At 42.7% G+C, this 14675-nt stretch overlaps 1 protein-coding gene across 8 annotated transcripts in view; it reads right to left on the minus strand.

Moving 5' to 3' along the window:
* Positions 1-6768: 6768 nt before the first annotated feature.
* The window catches only part of ADD3 (adducin 3), a 168035-nt gene continuing 160128 nt past the window's right edge, over positions 6769-14675 (minus strand). For 7 of the 8 annotated variants that reach the window (XM_019555788.1, XM_019555787.1, XM_019555785.1 and 4 more), the window contains 4 exons: positions 12419-12508; positions 11326-11449; positions 10228-10323; positions 6769-9115 (listed from right to left, as the gene is read on the minus strand). In XM_019555788.1, the coding sequence (XP_019411333.1) occupies positions 8817-9115; positions 10228-10323; positions 11326-11449; positions 12419-12508 (609 nt within the window). In that variant the 3' untranslated portion in view covers positions 6769-8816. The remainder of the gene's footprint in view (positions 9116-10227; positions 10324-11325; positions 11450-12418; positions 12509-14675) is intronic. The other variant, XM_019555792.1, reaches the window with a different exon arrangement.

A 14675-nucleotide genomic window follows, 5' to 3' on the forward strand; every position in this document is an offset into this window, starting at 1 on the left:
AGCGTCTCTGCTGAGACATGCAATCACAGGGCAACCAAAAACCACTCAGCTAGATTTTGTGATGCGGGCAGGCTTTTTGCTGGGGATGGAAACCTTCCGCTCCTTTTACATGGCTGACAGAACAGGGGGTTGGGAACAGTTGCCAACGACGGTCCTGAGCTGGATTCAAAGCTGGCAACCTGGGGGTGAAAGGCTTCTGCCATCCCTCTGTTGGACTGGGCTGTCCCAGAGCACATGGGAACCAAGCAGTTTCGAAGGGAAGTTGTTTGGAAAAAATGTTTTAGTTTTTCTGAGAAAATAATATGAGAAACTTGGTTAAAAGCAATCAGCCCACTTGATGACTCCCTGGTCTCCCAGGAACCTCTCCCCCGGGCACTGCTGAGCAAGGCCAGCGACTCAACCAGAGCTTTGCTCTGAAAAGTTTATTGGTCTCTGATAAACTCAGTCATCTCTGACCTTTTCTTTCACTTTACAAGCAATTAATGTTAGAAGAAACTGTTGGTTTTGACAACGGATCAGACAGTATCAGGCAGGTAAGGAGGGGACAAATCTATACTTGGAACAGCAAGACAGAATGGATGCATTTTTCCGTGGTGTTATCTTGCCAGGACAGACCACTTGCAATTAAGACTGCCAGTTGAGCAGGAGGGTAAACAGCATCTTATCTCCATGGTGCCTGGCCTCTGCTGATCTCAGCAATTGTACGCTCCCCCCGTCACAAGTCTCTGCAAAGTGTTACAGTGACCTCATTTACTCCACACGTTGTGCTATCGAAGCCCACGTTAAATAAAGGTCGGGGTCTGCTCAGATAATATTTTGTGGTTGGAACAGGAAAAGAGTAAGTGAAAACTTACATGTATCATTAGATTTGAGTATCACACTTTGATTTAGAGGAGGACATTAAGGACTCAAAGGTACTGAAGTATAAGGTCTTGCAGGGAAACCTCTCTCTCTCTCTGTGTTTCGTGCAGACTTTCATTTCTCTTTCTCCAGGTGTGGTGCAGCACAAAAACCAACTGGGGGCAGGAAGAACAAACAAGAAAACTGAGCAAGACCAGCCAAGAAAATAGCTCTACTAAACATATGCTCTGAACGCTTCCAACCGTTCTTCTCTAACCCGATTTCTTTTGTAGTCGGATCCCAGGTGACCGATGCCCTTTTACTTTGAAAGTTCATTGGAAGGTTATCAAATGTATTGTTTCCCCTCTCCCGAGGAGCTCAGGGTACTCAGAGTAGCCGCAGCCTTGGCTTTCATCCTTCTAACGCAATGACACAAACGCGATTACTGGACCAAGTGCCCCAACCATCAGGCCATGGGCTAGGTTGCCCGGGGCACTTTCCCTACCCATCCTGATGAAGCTGCACCCACATGCAGAAGGGAAAGCAAGACTCTTGGGGCCAGAGAAAAGCACAAGAAGGCTGACCTGAGATCTGGGCTCTGCTCCCTGCTCCCACAAGAGTTCATGTATTGTATCTGGTGACTGTTTAATGTCAGGTGATGAATAAACAAGTCCTAGGAGCAGCGCCCAGGACCACCTGCCCCCCATCCCTGAGTGCACTCACCGCCAGGCTAGGAGTCAGGCTCCTCGCTTGCTCCCCTGCGCTCCTTTCTGCATGGTGGCACAGCTTCAGCAAGGGGGATGGAGGGTGCCCCCCATCCACGGCCTGGTGGCTAGGGCACTCTTCTGGGAGGTGGGAGTTGAGGGTGCGAATTCAGATCTTCCATTTCTGGGCCACTGCGCTAGGCACAAGGATTTTCCTGTGAAAGGTGGGCCCCACAACCTGCTCCAATAACAGCTTCCACGCTGGAGTTCCCAGCTGCCACAGACCCATAGCAAGATGCAATGAAGACACGGTTGCTTTTTGGGCTGTGAGAAGGGCCCCTCTCATGGATTGATGCTACCTACAACCTTGCTACAATTTCAGGGCGCAGCACACGATTCATAAAGATGGATTAGTCCCACTCCTAGTAAGACAAGACCGTAGGGTCTGAAACTTGTTCTGGCACAATCATGAGAGAAGCCACTGTCCCAGGACAGCAGATTTCTAGCACAGACAAGTAGGACAAAATAAGAAGGAAAGGCAAGCACAGGGAGAGGTGGTCAAGGCCAGTTGTGAATTCCCGTGTTGGCTGTCCCACGAAACAAGCTTGAAGCGGCACTCTGAGTTCAGAGGTAGTCATTTAAAGTTCTTGACACTCCTACTTTCCAGGGATTTTACTACTCTGAAAGACTTTTCACCTGTGGAAAAATCTGTTGAGGGTAGGAAGCTGAACACACAGGGTCCTCTTGTCAACCTGGTACTAGATGAAGAACGTAACTAGCTTCTGCACCCGTTCCTTGCTGCAAAAGCGAAGAAAGCCTCTCTTCCAGATAAAAACCCAGACATAGCAACAAGGGGCAACTGAACTGGGCTAATGCAGAAATTATTAACGTTCACCTCTGTGCAGCACAGCTGGAAAAATGCCCACAAAACCTCCTCCAAACTTCTTTCACATGAAAGCAAACCACCAGCAGCTTCCCCAAATCCATCGGATGCGAAAGGTGGGCGGTGCCACCTACTGGCCATTCGCTGCTCAGCCAGAGAAGGGAGACGCGTCATTTGGGGCTTATGACAGCCTGAAGATAAGTGAACATCCTTGAACAATAAAATGAGACACAATGGCCTGTTTTTTATACCTGGAGAGACTGAGAAAAGGAGTGTGTTAGTTTAGGGAGACTGATCAGAAAGGCAGAGAGAAGTGTACCAAGTAATGGATGTCAGAGGAACTCCAACGTGCCCATTTATTCTTGTACCTCAGGTATGATCAAAGGGGCAGTCTAAGCAAAAAGCAAGACATTTAAAACGGATAAAGGGCCTTTAAACACCATACACTTCACCTACTGGACTCCATAATCTTCTGTGTTTTGAGGTAGTAGGATTTGGGGTGGTATGAGAGACGATTAATTTTAGCCAAGGTGGTTGCATCACTTGTTATTCGGGTTGCCCTATGTTTCCCATTATAAGTCTGGCTGTGGACAGATATAACTTGCAACCATTTTAAAAGAGCAAAGAGAGTTGCTCTTAGGATATAAAACTTACCTCTGTGTGCTCCTGTAGCAACTCAAATGAGCTAAACTGCTGTAATAGATCCTGAATGAAACCCCCTTAAAGTTACAACCATTTTGCTACATTGGCAGTATTGTAAGGGCAAGCCCAGGTAACATTTATATTGTAACAGCTTATCCCAGTATCAGTACATCTGTCCACACACAGTTTTTCAGTTGCTTACAAAAAACGTGGCCAAAATTTTTCCGTCAGCTGTTGGTTTCAAGCTGAATTGATATGGAAAGTTTTATCCAAAAAGCAGTTTAGCAGTTTTCAAGAACAAAGTTACTTAAAAAAAAAAAAAATGTTGCTCATGGCAGCCTCTTCTTTTAGAAATTCAAGTGTGCATAAATTTGGAAGGGGGTTGCTTATGTCCACATGTCAAGAAGGATGTGGACAGTTTCCAAAGAGTCCCGCACAGAGCAATGAACATATTTAGGCACCTGGGAGCAAGCATTGTGAGGAAAGGCTGAAACAACGAGGGTTATTTAGTCTGGAGAAGGGAAGACTGAGGGCAGAGCCGATAAAAGTCTTCAAATACTTGATGGGTGATTACAGAGGGGATAGAGACATGCTTTTCTGTGTCCATAGGGGACAGGATTAGTAGCAGTTGCCTCAAGCTGCAGATGGGAAAATTTAGGTTAGAGATTAGGAAAAAACTCTTCAGTGTGGGGTGATCAAGCACTGCAACCGGCTACCTAGAGAAGTTGTGAGATTTCCATCCCTGGAAGTTTTCAAGAGCAGGTTAGACTCTTGGCAGGATGCTGCTGCTTTGAGCAGGGGGCTGGACTAGACGGCCTTGTATGGTCCTTTCTAGCCTTACATTCCTCTGACCCTGTGCCAGAGAGGTGTCTCCTGCAACAGTCTGCCCAAATCTGTCAATTTGGAAACTTTTGGAAGGGAAAAAAAAGCATTTTGCACATGCTCTGTAGAAACACTGTAGGATTCTGCAGTTAAAGTCTCTGATGATGCTCTATTCACTGACCTTGCTTCTCAGAGCAGCTGCTGCTGACCGGAGTGCATGTGCCATTCTCGAAGAAATCATGTTCCAGCTCCCTTCCACATATACGCAGATACCATTTTGATTTGTGTGACCAAATACCATGTTTTCCCCAAACCCCACTTTTTCCACTGCTTTCTAGTAGTGCGTTTAAGTGCCATGACTAAACAGCTGTCAAGTGTGATTTGCAGTGTTCACACAAAACTGAGCAGATTTCAAGAGTTTCTAGACAGGTAGGTAGCGAACCGTCTTCTCAGCTCATCTCAATTGCAGGCCCCTCTTGAGCACAGGCTGTCAGCTCCGCCAAAGTGCTTGGTAGTTTGACAATCTGCACAAAACAGGGCAAAGATGAGATGCCCAAAGTGTTTCACTTGCATCTTAAGCCAGGATTTAAGCCAAGCTATCCAATGATAAAAGGCTCGAAACTTACTGCACCTCAATCAGCAAGCCAGTGCACACATGTAAAGCAACTGCTGAATGAAAATATCTTGATGTTGCAAATTATTGATCTACAACATTTAAAGGCTTCATATATAATTAAGACAAAACCCGGAGCTTCTCGTACACATGGCACAAACCTGTGATTTCAACTGAAATGATTTTAGATATTATGATGTTAAGCATAAACCCAAGTACATACCATATCAAGGTAGAATATCCAAAGGGTGCCACATCAGTGACTGATTACTATTCATCCAACTTCGATGGCTCAGAGGGCGCAGACTATAGCTCCTCTATGAGGTTTTTCTGCCTCTTGCTCTGGCTCGATATAATCTGTGGAAGATCCTCCAGTGACCATTGCTTTTCTCCCATCCGTACAGGTGGAAGTTCCGTCTGACAAATATACACCAGACATGGTTATGCTTTGTGATTCTTCAGCTACTGAGTTTATGGAGTCATACTTACACAGCCAAACCACTGAGTTCCTCCCGTGGATGTGGGGATTTCCAGGCTGGGGTCGCTGGTCATTTCCAGTTAATTTTTGAGCTCCTAAAAATGTGCATCTGCCTTTTAGAAAACAATACAACTTGGGGCTGAAGAAGCATCCTAGCTTGAGCTACAGCGCACGCAAAACATCTGCAGCAAGCTGGAGAGGAAGGACAGATCTCAACTATACTCATTTCAGAATCTGCAGCATTGCAAAGGGGTGTCCAACGGTATTTCCACGCTGGACAGCAGAAAGAGCAAAGGCAGCCAAAGAGAGGACACAACCCAGAGAAAGCCCCATGAAGGCAGCCTAGTCGATGAAGGCCAACAGAAGGGTGGCTAACCTGTCCTACGTACAGTCGGTGTAGTTTGCAAGTATAATGGTTCCAAACAGATTTTTATTATTTATACTATTATGTATTTATTATTTTATTATTTATACTATTTCTCGAAATGGTATCAAAGCTGCTAAAAATCGGGGCGTCTCTTTTCATGGCCTATCCCAAAGCATCTCTCTGTGTGATCCTCAGTAGAGCTCTATTGCATGGTGGTTGGGATAACTGGGAGATTTATGTTTTCCTCTTCATGTTCAGGCTTCTCTGGATTTAGCAACTGCAGTTGCGACAGCATCAACAATCCCATTCAAGCTGGGCTTTCCAGCATCCCGTGTTTCCCAATAACAGTGCTGTGACCGACACATCTGCTGTACCTGTGATGTGCATGTGCTTTATTTAACATGTTCTAGCTCACACAATATCACTTTTTTTTTTTTTAAAAACTCCAGGAAGGAATTTGGTCTTGGTTGACAGGGAGGAGGGAGTAGGGCCATGGATTAAGACTCCCTAGAGCAAAGAGAGATCACATGAAATAAGCAAAAACCAGATAGTTTTTTGTCTCTCCAGAGTTAGCTATTCAGGGTTGATACCAGGGTGTTGTGTGTATTCGTGCAGCACAAAGCAGTTTGTGGGTACTCTCAGAGAAGAGACAGACAGGACCAGGTGTCCCACACAAGGGCATCTCTGAGGGAACTTATGCATTACACTGGGACAGACACAATTTCATGAAAAGGTCAGTGGAATTGTGCAAAGCTTGTTTTTGGCTTTTGTGGGCAAATGATCCAAAGCTGACACGTTGGAGAGAAAGACCTCCAAAGGGAGTTCCAACAGCATTGATCACGTCTTTACAGTGACCTAGGCTATGAAATAAATGAACTTTTGCAACTTAGCAGAGATACTGAGGTACGCTAGAGGCTAGCAGAACACAACATGCATAAAGAACGATCTGAAGTGATCCAAGGAACTTTTCTCCGACTATTAATAAAACAAAGGAAGGATAATTTAAATTAAGATGCTTCTATGGAAGTGCTGTTTCCCTACCTACACAGCAAGAAGTCCCTCATGCTGCAGCTCTGAAGGCAGTACGCTCAACCTCACTTTGCAGAGAAGGAAACATGCAGGGACAGGTAGAGCGACTTGCCCGAGGTGTACGAGGCGCTTGGATGCATCGGATAACAGCCTTTAGAGCTCCTGAGAGCCAGGTTCGGTGCTTTAGCCACAGGACTCCTGGATCGTCACTCTGACCTATAAATTAGTAGCAGAAACACTGATTCTCAGATGTTCCCTTGTACAGGCTGGACTGGGGAAGGGCTGAAGATGCACTTTAAGCAGGGTAGCTTTTCCCCGTGCTCTTTGAAATACAGCAAAAACCCAGAAGATCATAGTAATAGATGAACAAAGGCTGCTGTACAAAATCTATCTATTTAAAATACTGTTTATTTGTGATTTAACATTAATTAGCATTACATCTATGAGCAATTTCAGATAACATTTATATATTTTCCACAGGACACGAAGTTGGCTGGCTCATTCTTTATGCCAAAGCAAGTAAATAGAGGCATTAGCAAAAGGTGCAAATAGTTCACGGTTGCATTTTAAAAAATATTTATGCACATTGCATTCATTTAGATATATTTAAAAAAAAAAGTTATGAAAAGCATAGTTCACAGGTTACTGTTTCTACGTATGTTGTAATACAACACAAATAATGTAGAACATAAAAAACAAGTTAAGCAACTGAAAGGTTCCACTAAGATTAAAAACACTGATTCCAGTATTTAGTGAGATCTAGAATATTGTATCCAGGATCCATTCCAACGCTGCATTGTCACACTCACACGATCAAAGCTAACCAGCCCCAGAACATGCTATAATCAACATTTTTGCATGCCAAACAACCCTCCAGCCATATTTAAACAATCAATATACTGCATAATATTTCAACTGGCAATCTGGGAATCACACTGATCTTTTAAATTTATTTTCTATTGCAATGGCTGATGTACAATGGCAATTTTGAGACAGAGCGAAGAAAAAGCCCTATGTTAATTTCTAGGTTTAGTTTGTATTTACAGTACAGTAAAAGAAGCAAAATGAAAACCTCAGTAAAAATGAGCAAGTGGCAGTACCACCACTACCCATGGCACTAAGCTCTAATTTGTTCTGGGTTTATCCAAAGGACACAACAGAGTCATGAGACCCTTTGACATGTCAAATGAAAGTGAAAAAAAGGGTGAGCTCTCATATGAAACCATATAAATCATTTAAACGTCTAACGTGGAAATGTCATTTTGCCGATTTAATAAAAATATCCCACAATCCATATCATATATTTAACAAAAATAATCACCAAACTTTTACTCTCTTTGTCTCCTCCTGCTTCCCTGCTATTTCACTTTCCCTTTTAAACAGTTTTGTTTCCTTCATTTGGTTCTGTTAAGAGATTATTTTTCTTCATTCATTAGCAGTATCATGAGAAAAACAGTAAGATTTAAACATGAATCCAGTTAACTTTATATGCTTTAACCTTATGGGTATTTATGTCCCTGGATTCCTGAATTATATTTAAGTACACTCTAACCCAAGCATCCTTAAATACACTCTACTGTTAAATGCTTGGTTCACATGCTTATAATACTTTTATACTGAATGGTATACAAACATTTCAACATATAAAATCTTTTTTTTGTTTTGCCAGTTAAACTAAGTTATCAATGTTAAGTGTATAAAATCCCCTTTATTGAAAAATAAGGGCTTTCTCCCCCAACTGATAGAATAAAAAATAAGTCTTCAAAAATTATATTTCACTAAAATGAAATATTTGGCAAAAAGTTATTGATGAATGAAATTCTTACACATTTTGTATAATTCCAAATAAAATCTCTTACACAGTTTTTCTTCTAATATTAATGTGCCAGTGTATAATAATTCTATGTGATCTAATCTTAAAAAATTTATAGGTGTGCTGTTAATATGCACGCACTCAAACAGTGGTACAGAAACATAAAATATATGGTCAAAAATCACAATACAAAATGTATGATCCGATTACCAAGTGAGGCAGCAGTTTAAAAATAATAAAAAAAAATGGTATGCTCACTCAACAGCAACTTTATTAGAGACGCACTGTACTGAAGATGTTACAGTCTGCAAAATACTCCAGGTGTAACTTGCCACTGTGTATTGTGACAGTATTCGATCTTGCTATGATGGTACTTGAGCACCTGCCAGCGTAGTTCTACGTGAAAACTATTGAACGTTTCAAACCCTCATAGCAATTTTTGGACACACTAAGTGTGAGATGAATTAACTTCTTAATTAACATAAAACTGCTTTTAATAAAACCTTTTCCAGTTTTGTTCTTAGGTTAAGGTCCAGTTTACTGCACACCCCTACCGCTACTATGTTAATGGTCGACTTAAATGTGGTCTAAAAATGTGCAATGTCACCTCCTAACGAAGCTGCACTTATGCTTCCACCTTCTCCTTCTTTTTGGCCTTTTTCAGAAAAGATGGCGTGCGGAATTTCTTCTTCTTCTTTGATGGGGATTTAGAAGGCGACCCCTCCGGGGACAGGGTCTCTTCAATCTTTTCAGAGGTTTTAATTGTAATCTCTACGCTCTCCACAGTACTAGTAGTTAACTGGCTGACCCGCTTAGTGAGATCTTCTTCCACATCGTGCGCATCATCCTTGCCATTCACAACAACAACCGGTACCTCCACAGAGATTAGGTTTATGTCCTGGGTGAACAGATCTTCATGATTTTCTATTAAAAAAAAAAAAAGAGGAAAGTTTTGTTATTTTCTCTTTTTATGAATACCGTCTATACAAAAAATCAGAATCAAGCCCAAAATAAAGTCTGGACTTGTATCAGATCTAAACTGACAGAAAATCTGAGATGCTCATTCATTTCCCTCATCTGTGCTCTCTACTTTGTTTTTGTAAAGAGACACAAAGCAATAGTATGCAAATTGCAGGCTGGAATAAAGATGAACTGCTCTTATCCAAAAACAAATTACAAACTTAAGAGGACCAAACAGCTTAAAGTACACTGAGAATTACCAGTACTTGCGACTGCAAGAAGCCAATATATGTAGATCCAGCTATTAGGCATGAACTTTTTCTGAATGTAAAACTTTTCAATGCTTTACTGCCCTCTTCTGTAAATCTGTCAGGTTTTTTAATTTCTTTTTCCTGCACAGTAGCAACATAGTAAGTGGGAACAGCAGACAATGTACATGCCTCTTATTTCACTGTCTGCTTTGCATAGTCATAATCTTTCCCTGTGAGCTTTACATCAGGAAAAAAATTTGGGGGGAAAAAATTCGATGATTGACTTTTGAAGAAAAAGGGTTATGCTGATATCAAAGGGGACCAATATAAACTGTTAAAATGTTACTATTACATCTTACTGTTCCTGAAACAATACATATGTAGTAGAATTGTTGCAATTTTAACTTGGTTTCATTCAGAGTTAAATTTTTGGGATGTAGCTGGGGGCTGTAGCAGTTACACTGTAACAGCTGATGTGCCCTCCCAGTATCAGCTCCCCCATGCTTTTCAAAGCATTTGAAAATCAGGTTTGATGATGGCCAGAGTCCTGCCTGGCTGCTTGTTTAAAATAATTCAGTTCTAGACCACCTGACTTAGAGAACATCTTAAATCAAAGCCAAGTCAGAATGACCCACTAAAGTCCAGAGGTACAAAGATCGCAGCAAACACTTTGGCTGCAACAAAAATTTTGTTCTGAAATACTTGAATTCCAGTTTCTATACTGCTGAGGGCAGGCTACGTGACACCTTTCTTACAGAGCATAATGAGTGTAAGTGACCCAGGGCATTAAGTTCTTGGAAGTCTGGAGGAAATTGCATGGAATACCTTCTACTTTTTCTGGGACATTTTGCGGGGACTGAGTTTGTGACTGAATTTGTGACACAGATGAACCGTCATCTGAGAATAATTCCTGTTCAGCATCTGCAGGACAAGAACTGAATTAGTAGCCATGCAAAAATAAAAGAGAGCAAGATTATCAGTGCTAGTGCATACAGTATCTAAATCTCTGCTGCTATTGAACTGTTCATGCTACTGTCATCCACAAGTAAAGGTTAACATACAAGCATTTCAACACATTTAAGAAGTTAAATTATTACAGGCTTCATCTATTAAAAATCATTAGACACTGGCTGTTTTATACAAGGCAATAAAAGTGGGGCTCAACACAAGGCAGCAAGCATCCCATGCAATCTAACCATAACCACGTGATATACATGGATGGCATTTGCATCTTTAAGTCAGCAACCACGCAGTATTAGTGCAAAAGAGAATATTACAAATGCCGCTGTTAAATAAGCCTGAATTACAAATCCATATGTAGAGCAGCAGTATTAGAAGACAGTTATAAAAAGTTGATAGTAAAAGTTCATGAAGGCACAGGGATTGCTGGGAAAGTTACTGAAATAAAATGCTTTGACCTTTTAAGCTTTTGAAAACAAGAAAATGTAAAGGCATATTTTAAAATACTGAACTTATTGGGAGTTAGGAGATTGCCCACCTAACTCGCCAAAGCTAGTGTTGAGGCTATTCATATGTCAGCAATTCACAGTGCTAGAAGACCACGTGAAAGACACCACCATGTTAAAGTGCACCTTCCACTTGTACGTAGACTTTTGGGTTCTCAAATCCCACTGTTGCACAAAGGAGGGAAAAAATAACTTACGAATGAAAAAAAAAACTGCAATGGTAATCATTTTTGAGGTTTCCCCAAGATGGCTGCCAGTCCAAAAATAAAGTCCGTCTCTCTCTCTCTCATTACTGGATCTATACTATATATTTAACCTACTGGATTTTTGTATTATTATTGTTTTTAACTTAAACCTCCAGATATAAATTACACTTAAAAGCACTTCATTACTTCACAATACCTTGAGAAGTGTCCACCTAAAATTCACCACCCAATGTGTAGATGAGACTACTGACCTTCCACTCCTTGCTGCTTGCGCTCAATCGTCCTCTTGTACTCTTCCAGTTCTTTTTCTGTAAAATGGCTGAAGGGGTTGGGAGGGGCTGGTGGTGCATGCTCATCATCTTCAAACTGCATGGGCTGGAGAGAGACAAAGCAAGAGAAACATGTCAGGGACAGCAGCAGAGATTTGCAACATCAGTCCTCTTCTCCTCTGAGGTTAGATGACGACGACCTAAGAAAGAAGCAGTAACACAAAAAAGCCATACTGGAATAGTCTCAAATCAAGCAGCTTTTTCTTGTAAGTTTGTAATAAACATCTGCTCATTTAAATAAAATGGGCTCTGACATTAAATTCCAGGCACTAGAAAACTTTTTTATGATCACCTGCATGAAGTATTAGCAGACATGTCCTGTGGCTGCCCCACTGCTGTCACAGGTACACCTGTCAGCAGGCATTCACATGCTCCTTACTTAGGAAGGTGTCAGAGCAGTCATCAAGGCACTGGTTGATTAAAGTAATAAGCGTGTACTTCAACCCTCTGTGGATTCATGGAACAAATATCTAACCCCATTCGGTTCATTTCACCCAGCAGAGCTATACAACCACTTGGCAATAAATCCTTTTTTAAAGTGTATTTTCACACTTCAGAAAGGTACACGATTACCACTTGCAGACTACGGATGGGATTTTCAAAGATACCTACATGACTTGCAAGCAAAACTTCCCCCAACTTTCTAAACTTTTGCTCTCACTCAAAATTCAAATTCACGCAACATCTGTAGACAATGAAGGACTGAGACCTTCTTCCTACCCGTGAACATGCCCACCCCCTCTTCCTAGACTGGCTGCCTCAGGATACATCCATACCGCAGGCACAGTGATGACTGTCGCACAGTGCAGAGACACCTTAGCTTTAAACAGGTCTCTTGCAGTGCGGACACAGCCCATTTACCACTGAATAAATTTACTTCACTCAATAGTAAAAGCCCAGGGTGGACATGCCTCCCCTCGTTACAAACCTTCTTAGCAGAGTAAATTAGCCTGAAAGAAAAACTGCCAGAGCACATAATGGAATACAATAAACCCAACTTGTGACAGGCACTTACTGGACAGGGTTTTTTATCCACAACAATTCCAGCAAGCAACTGAGACTGTGGTCCTGCTGTCTTCAAGTCATATCGGTTTTGCTCCCTAATCTTTAAGGAGACATAAGAACATAAGCAGTGTCACACATCATCAGACCAAGGGTCCATCTAACTCAGTATCCTGTGACAGTGGCAGATGCTTGAGAAGAGGGCACATCTAGAGTGCTGTCCCTCCCTGGCATCCACCGCTGGTTCAGGGATGTCAGAGGCTGCATCTATGACTCTTTCGTTTAGCAGCTACTAATGGATCTAATGTCCATGAATCTGTCTAGGGTCTTTTTGAACTTGGCTGTACAATCTGCCTCTACAACCTCCTGCAGCAACAACAGGAGGGCAAAATGTTACGTATTGGGCAAAAAAAAAAAAAAAGTACCCTTGTCTGTTTGAAACCTGTTTCCTGTTAGTTTCAGCAGGTGGCTCCTAGTTGTCTAATTCAGACTTAGTGGATAATACCATACTTACTTAAATCTAACATAACCCTGAGTTTAAGATAGCCCTGTAATAATTAGATTCTATATATGGAAAATTTGTAAATCTTTCATACTTATTGGTGAGTAGTCTTAAATCCCACCCCCATTGCTACAGCAGGGAAAGCAGCGGCTCCCCCCACAATCTGCTCCTTCCTCCCCTGCCCTTTCTGTCAGACACTGCTCAGGCTCTCCTCCATAGTCCATCCTGGGCTATAGAGCACAGCACGTGGAAGTGCAGCACTTGCAAGGCCCATATAGCAGCAGTTGTGCTGCTGATTGTCCAGGCAGGAGGCAGAGTTTCCCTGTACTCTGTGTCTGGGAGTGAATCCAGCCCAAGCTGGAGCAGAGCTGACAGTAAGGGGTGGGGGTGTGGAGGTGGAAGGGGAAGAAGCTGCACGAGGCAAGCAGAGCGGGGGGAAGGAGGCTGTGGTAAGTCTGACTCTCTGGCCCTGAGCCTGGGCTGGGGCCAGAGTTGGAACGGCAATGGCTGCCTGCAGCCCACTCTGCTTTGTATTAGGGCTGTGCGAAGCTTCGGTCCCTAATTTGATTCAGCAGAGATTCAGCTCGATTCAGTGGCTGAATCTCCGAATCCGAATTGAATCAGAGGACCCTTGAATCTCTCCAAATCGAATCAGAGCCCTCTGAATCAATTTGGAAAGATTTGGCGATTCGGACACAGACACAGCTTTAAATGTTTTTTCTACACGTCTCTGGGTACCAGGCAGCTCACGAATGCTGCGATGCTGGGGAGGACGGAGCGTCCCACAGGAGTGTAGGGGGATCCCCAGTGCGCTCGGCAGCAGACTCGGAAGTGGACCAGAAGTGCTTCCTGTCCGCTTCTGGGTCCACTGGGGAATGCAGTGAGGGAGCCCCCACCCATGCCACCTGGCTCAGTGACTGGTGCCTCCTTGGTCTGGGAGGGTACCCAGGCTCCCCCTTCAGCTAATCGCTGAGCCAGGGAGGCACAGGGCCCCCCATGTGCTCTCCAGAAGACCTGGAAGTAGACCAGAAGTACTTCAGGGATCGCTGCTGAGATAATGGAGGCCCCTCCCAAGCTCCTGTGGGACATCCCATGCGCCCCAGCCTTGCAGCATTCATAAGCTGCACCGGTACCTGGAGGTATGTAGAAAAAAACTTAACGTTGTGTCTATGGCCGAATTGCTGATTCTCCTAACCAGCATCAAATCTTCAGATTGGGCCGAATTAAATCGGGGACAGCGATCCTAATCAACAAAATGAATCACTGTCTCTGATTTGGGCCAAATCTGAATCGAATAGGGCCCGATTTACACATCGCTACTTTGTATGCAAATCTAAGACAAGGGCCTTTTATCCCCCATGCTGGTTGTGGGGAGCAGGGAAGAAACCTAGTCTTAGATTCAAATAAATACTGTACTTCACTATTTACTTTGTTAAAACCCCACAACCTTCTCCTTTTCAAACTAACCTTTTTAGTCTTTCCCATTATGGCAGCTGATCCAAACTCCCGATTACCTTTGCAGACCACCTCTACATTTTCTACTACATTCTTTTTGTGATGTGGAGACTAGAACTGCACACAGTATTCAAATGTGGGGGTACCATGAATTTGTACAGTGCCATGTTGATGTTGTCTACTGTATTTCCAGATCTCTTCCTAATGACACTTAATATTTTACTGGCTTTTTTGGGTTGCAGATGCATACTGAGCTGATCTTTTTCAGAACTACCTTATAATGACTCCAAGGTCTCTTTCCTGAGTTGTAACA

This window comes from Crocodylus porosus, unplaced genomic scaffold, assembly GCF_001723895.1.
Source record: "Crocodylus porosus isolate Cpor-Errol unplaced genomic scaffold, CroPor_comp1, whole genome shotgun sequence".
NCBI classification, from domain to species: Eukaryota; Metazoa; Chordata; order Crocodylia; family Crocodylidae; genus Crocodylus; species Crocodylus porosus.